The 6,540-nt window shown below is 29.7% G+C and overlaps 1 protein-coding gene across 1 annotated transcript in view; it reads right to left on the bottom strand.

Moving 5' to 3' along the window:
* Positions 1–6,540, bottom strand: part of LOC106464504 (F-box/WD repeat-containing protein 8-like) — a 32,920-nt gene that overhangs the window by 16,981 nt on the left and 9,399 nt on the right. Inside the window, exons 3-6 of the mRNA XM_013924649.2 lie at positions 4,405–4,575; positions 2,253–2,341; positions 1,600–1,760; positions 574–755 (exon numbers count right to left, since the gene is read on the bottom strand). Of these exons, the coding sequence (XP_013780103.1) occupies positions 574–755; positions 1,600–1,760; positions 2,253–2,341; positions 4,405–4,575 (603 nt within the window). The remainder of the gene's footprint in view (positions 1–573; positions 756–1,599; positions 1,761–2,252; positions 2,342–4,404; positions 4,576–6,540) is intronic.

Below are 6,540 nucleotides of genomic sequence, written 5' to 3'. Positions count from 1 at the left end.
AAATTAGTGATTGATGATATTATAGCATAAGTAAATAAATATGATTGTAGCGTTATTTTCAGATTTCACTGAAGATGGAATAAGTGTATTCCGAAATGTTTGAACCTTCTGTATATACAACTGTTTTGTGTGTTGTCAACCACCTTCATCTTAATTATCATGCCTCAACACTTTTGGAATAAAATACTTCAAGTGTCTGAAAAGCATTTTCTCTTGCAGACACTATTTATTTGTACTGAATTAACATTATGTCTGTACAAATACTAAAACAGTGGTAACTTTCTTTTTAAATACAGAGAAAAGTTAGTTCTTCAGTTTCTGAAAATAAACTGATTCTTATTACAACATTTCTACATATTAAACAAAGTGATACTAAATCGTAGGAAGCTCCATTTACTGAAGTACATACATTTAACTTTGCAAAGTGTTACATTGAAATCCATTTACTTTTCGTTATGTAGTATTTTTTATTTTATTTGAGAAAGTGAGATTAATCGTAGCCCTCAAAACTATACGTCAGAAGTTACTTTATGTTTGAATGCTATATAACCTTTCAATAAATGAAATATTCACCTTTGTTTCATGTTGCAGAGTTAAAGATCTCTCTTCAAAGTTTGGACTGAAAACTTGTACTCTGCTGGAACTAGAAGCAGCAAAAATACATCCTTTCTCAAACATTTTCACCACTGTCACAGGAGCTTCTGATGGTAATACTGTCTTGCTAGCAATGTCTGAGATTGGGGTATAAACTAAACCTTTGTGTAGACATAAAAAAACATTAGTTTTTTTCAAATTTATTGTATAGTTATGCACAAATTCCATTAATAATTCACATATTAGTGAATTGTTAAGTTGTAAATTTTTTTTTAAAGGAAAAACTGAAACTGATCAGTATTCAAACTCTGACACTACTCCTCAGAAAAATGCTGATTCTTGGATGCAAAATGTTTTAATCCTAAATTCATTGGTTAATAATAATAATATAATATGGCATGAAAAAAAAACAGAATGGAAAACTACATTTATAAGCTATCTTAAAGAAAAAATACAGTAACTGTATTTAAGTCAACTTTGATTCAGGATGTTAAGTTTTCTTGTGTTCAGAACTATTTACCCTGATATATGAATGTAAGTATTATATCTCACAAGATGTGATCATATCTTGCAGTGTTATTTGTGTTAACCCTTTCCAGATGGGTCATGGGTGAAAGGCCAACTACAGTAAAATCTACAAAGGAGCTTAAAATAGGGTTTGTTTGAATTTTCTTATGATCTTTGCTTTTTTTTATGGAATAAAATCAGAAGTTTATTAGTATATAAAAATCTCTAAGGGCCCATCTCATGGCAAAAAAAAGTTAAATTAATACTTCTTTTTCATATGAATTATTCACAGGTTGGCAGAAGAATAAAATTAATTTTAGCCGTTTTAAAATCAACGTTGAATCAAAGTTGACTTAAATACAGTTATTGCTATTATTATTTAAAAAGATACAGAAATTTTGACTAAAGCTATTTTCTAAGTTGTAGTTTAAGACACTAGCCTGAGTATTTAACATTAGGAGAACTTATCAAAGATTTAAGAAATTTGAAAGGACTTACCATGATCAAACCCTGCCACAACAAAGTCTTGGTTAACTGCAACACATGTGACACTGCCCAAACCTCTAGAACGTGAATCATGATCAGGATCCAATATAGTTAGATAATCATCAATTCCATCTTCTCGCAGTCTCCACAGATTAAGCCTTCCTCCATAATAGCTGTAGATCCAGTGTAAAGTACTTACTGATTAATATGTCACACGTTTTTATCATCACCAGAAAATAAACATACTGATATGTTCATTAAAACATGAACTCTGCAGAAAATCTATTGTTGTTTTTATTTAAATCATTGAAATTTTATATCATTATAACTTCAAAAGCCCACACAATCCTTGATGAATTGGAATAGATCTAAGTTCCATGTCTAAAGAAGTCACAATGAATTATTTGTTTAATACCAATATTTTAACTTACGTGGCTAATATATTTTAGCTTGTAGTTATAGAGGAATTTTAATCATAAGGTTCTATATTTCTAATTTATATGTATAACTATCTACTTATGAATAAACCTGAATATGCTTTAGTGTAAAATATAATCTTAACCCATTCTCCTTTTAAACTTCACAAGCTTTTGCCTATTACTGTAAATTAGCTTTTAATCACCTTAAATAGATAGGATAGAAAAGAAAGCATATAATATACTTACCCTGTAACAATAAATCCTGGACAGGAATAAGCAGAACAAAGAATGCCTGCTCGAGAATCTTCCAACTCATACAGCCGACCAATTCTGTTCTATAATATAAAAGTCGCAATAATCATCTTTCCTACTTATCTCATATAACTGGAATATAATTCATCTATAGCTATTCCAGCTTCCTGTTTCTCTTTAAAACTTACAATGCTATCACTCATCACAGCTTTGAAACTCATACATCTGGCCTGTGTCATTTCAAGTAACAGTTTCATTTAACTCTCTAGCTCTGCAACTTTTCATGCACAGGTGATCATTCAAAGTGCCCACATTTATCAACACTCTCTACTTTTCAGAAATTAGTAAATATTTTACATACTTTGGCACATTTTCATCCACTAGCCAAACTTTTTTATGTATCTTATTTAAAGTTTGAAAGCTGTGAACCTTCCTACTGTATCATCCTTGCACCATTGTAGTAAATAAATAAGAAATGCTCCTAAAAACCTACATACTGGAGAAGTAAGAAAATCACTTTCTTACCTCTTGCCATACAATGCTATTTTCTAATTGTTTTGTTGTTACTCCAAATAACATTTGAGAGACAAAGAACACATGTTAAAATGACAAATTTGTACATGTAATTATTAGGATCTTCCACATGTCTTTAAAAGCTGAAAAAATTAAACCTAATTATTTTTTCCCTTCTTTAACTTCTTAAATTAAACTGTACAAGACTTTACTAGTTTGGAACCTTTCAAGTTATATTCATTCGTAACCGAAAGTTAAGTATGTTTCCAAGATGGATTGTTCTTATTGCCAAAGCAGTTATACAGTTGCTAAGTGCTGGTAAGAATCCTTTATGTAGGTAAGATTTATAGGGTTTTTGAGTCATTTTTAATTCATCATACAATAACCTAAATTAATTTAGGTATGTGAATAATATTATGGTATTGTGCCTAATTTATTATTTGATATTATACAGTGCACCACCTTTTTAATAATTATGTATATATACATACATATATGCTGAGGATTTCTTTCCTATTTTACCAAACTTAAATTGAAAATATCATCTCAAAACCCCATAGATCTTATATATGCATCACCATTATAAAAAGGCTAACTGTATTTTTTTTATTTGCTGACCTAAACTGTACTGATGATCCTTCAATAGGCAAAACTACAGACCACAGCAAAGGGTAAAGCCAATCAAACAATACATTAGGCTTGTATGTCACAGATTATATTTTCAATTTTACATCTGGTGAGAAAGAAAAGAAATATGTTCATGAGCTTATTGGAAATGCTCCCTGTTACAAGTCCTTTTCAGTAGTTTTAGTTTGGAATACTGGTGTAAAAAAAACCCTTCTGTTTTTGATCTGTTTGGTAAGTTTCATTTTTTGCATACTGTATAGGTAGGTGTTGTTGATATATACGTAAAATTATTTTTCTAGACGAATTTGCACTATGTATGTGTACAATGGATTACTTTATACCTGGAGATATGGATGCTGATTATTGCAGCAGAATTTTTAAAGATGCCAAGGAAGCATTATATGTTTTGTGGCTTTACAATTTCCTTTAGATTTTTTCTCTCCATATCTAGCATCATATAAAACAAGCAAATCTTCCAAAATATCTTCTACTTGAACATCATATTAAAAACAAAGTTTTCCAGCCTGTCTCTATTATTGAAAATGTTTTTCATAATAAATTTTAAACTTAATCATGGCATCTTTTACAATACTGTTTTTTTTCTTCTCACATATAGTTTCATATATTATATGGTTAAGTTTACATTGACCTTGAATTTTACACTAATAACAATTTAGTTATATTTTTTAACAATCCTCACTTCTCATCAATTTCACACACCATAAAAATAGTGTTTCATGCTGGTAAGCATAACTTTCAACCTACAGTCATTGAACACACAGTTAAAGTATGTTTTTCAGATATTTTTTCACTTATTACAGCTGGTGTTTAAAATCTATTATAAATATATATATTCATAATATTTTAGTTTTAGTACCTAAAGTTTACTACATTAGAATTAAGATTTCTGCTAGTAAAATACATGTACTAATCAAACACGATCAAGATGAAATACAATAAATGATAAAATTGTCTTAAAAAAATGTAAAAGTCATTTGCTTCTTACCTTCCAATTCTGTCGAAGTGTTTGCTCTCTTACAATGGTATCCCTCAGAAAACCTTTCCAGTTCTGTACAGAATGAACTGGAGCTGTAGTATCATTCCCATATCCAGAATAACAATACAACCTATACCAGAGAAGATCATCTTCAGCAATACTCCGCCAACTCTTGCTGACCTACAAAAAGGCAAAAACTATTAGAGAAATAATACAACCTATACCAGAGAAGATCATTTTTCAGCAATACTTAGCCAACTCTTTCTGACCTACAAAAAGACAAGAATTACCAGAAAAGATCACCTTCAGAAATACTCCGCCAACTCTTGCTGCCCTAAAAAAAGACAAGAATTACCAGAAAAATGAAACAACCTATACTAGAAAAGATCACCTTCAGAAATACTCAGCCAACTCTTGCTGCCCTAAAAAAAGACAAGAATTACCAGAAAAATGAAACAACCTACACTAGAAAAGATCACCTTCAGAAATACTCCGCCAAATCTTGCTGACCTAAAAAAAGACAAGAATTACCAGAAAAATGAAACAACCTACACTAGAAAAGATCACCTTCAGAAATACTCCGCCAAATCTTGCTGACCTAAAAAAGACAAGAAGTTCAAGAAACATAATTATTCTATACCAGAGAAAATCATCCTCAGCAAAACATTGCCAATTCTTGTAGACCTACAAAACGGCAAGAATAACTTATTTTTTTAAAAGATGTCAGATTGTAAATTATATGCTCTACCTTATTGCTGTTTGCATGACTTGCTATTTCTTTTGTACAGAGTGAAGAAGATGTTTCAAAATGGGTTCATACACAGTATTTTTACCTGTTTATTATCAGTGTAGATACCTGCTACAAAGAAATAAAAATGCTCATAATTTCTTTTCAGATTTCTTGTAAAACATCTTTTAATTCATTAGGAACCAAAGTGAAGTACTAAAAGACATTTATAGCACTTATGATATCATTATCACTGGAGCACTTATTAATTCTTGCAGAATGTTATTTTGTTAATGATTACAAATATGGCAAACAGCATTCAAAATGGAAAGACGTAGGTACTTGTGGTTAAAAAACCATTAATTATGTCTTGATTATTTTTATTACTATCTATTAGTAATCAATTTTTATGATCAACTGATGCTGTTAGGGTTCTTTGAGTCCCCAAATAAATGTAAGAAATACATCTGCTCTACTGTTATCACCTCTGTTTAACAACATGTCTTATTTTGTGGAAACTGTACAAATTCTTAACAAAACTTATAATCAATTCTTTATATAGTTTAAATAAGGCAGAATTTGAAATAATAAAATATTAATTATTTACAGTGGCCTGACTTTGCAGCAACTTATACAGGTAAGTAGATCTGGAAACTTAGTGGAATTTGCTAATCAATTAATCATTGGGTTCAATAATCGATTATTGGTTATTTTCATGACATTAATTAATTTTAATTGTAATTTTGATTACTAAATAGTTGGAATAATCAAAAATAGTAATAATGGAAACACTAGTTGATCATTTTTGTTACATTAATCAATTTAGTAGTAAATTGAATTAATTAATTATTTTAAGTGACACTAATTAATGCTCATCGGTAACTGCTGATATTGATTATTTTCCAGCTCTACAGGTAACATAATTGGTTAAATATATATTTTTACCAGTCCTGGAACAAAATTACCTGCTCAGGATATGTGGCTAAACTGGTTAAATTTTATGTGACATCTGGAGCTTTGTGTCTGCATGTAAAACTTAAAAAAAAAGTCTTGATTACATCTGACTTTACTGTTCAAGTATACTAATTCTTTTTAAATAATTTCCATTGTTTTGTCTTGTGAATTATTTCATTTAAAATCAGGCAAAGTAAATAAAAAGTTCAGATATATTCCCACAAAAAGATGTTACTGGAAGTCTTTGGCCCCTCGTTCTCCAACCAAAATGCTACCCTGGACCTACTTATCTATTGGTAACCTCCTAAAATTAATGTGGCACTTTTTAATTGATTTTATACTGAAAACCCTAAATAGAACTGAATCAATATACTGGACTTTGATAATTCAATACCATATTGATTAAATTAACATACAGGAGAAATTATTGAATTATGTTATCATAATGTTTTAGAGATCAAAAA

The sequence above is a fragment of the Limulus polyphemus genome, unplaced genomic scaffold (genome assembly GCF_000517525.1).
Source record: "Limulus polyphemus unplaced genomic scaffold, Limulus_polyphemus-2.1.2 Scaffold1670, whole genome shotgun sequence".
NCBI lineage: Eukaryota > Metazoa > Arthropoda > Merostomata > Xiphosura > Limulidae > Limulus > Limulus polyphemus.
Note: the sequence above shows the minus strand (reverse complement) of the source record. Positions and strands in the feature narration are given on the sequence as shown.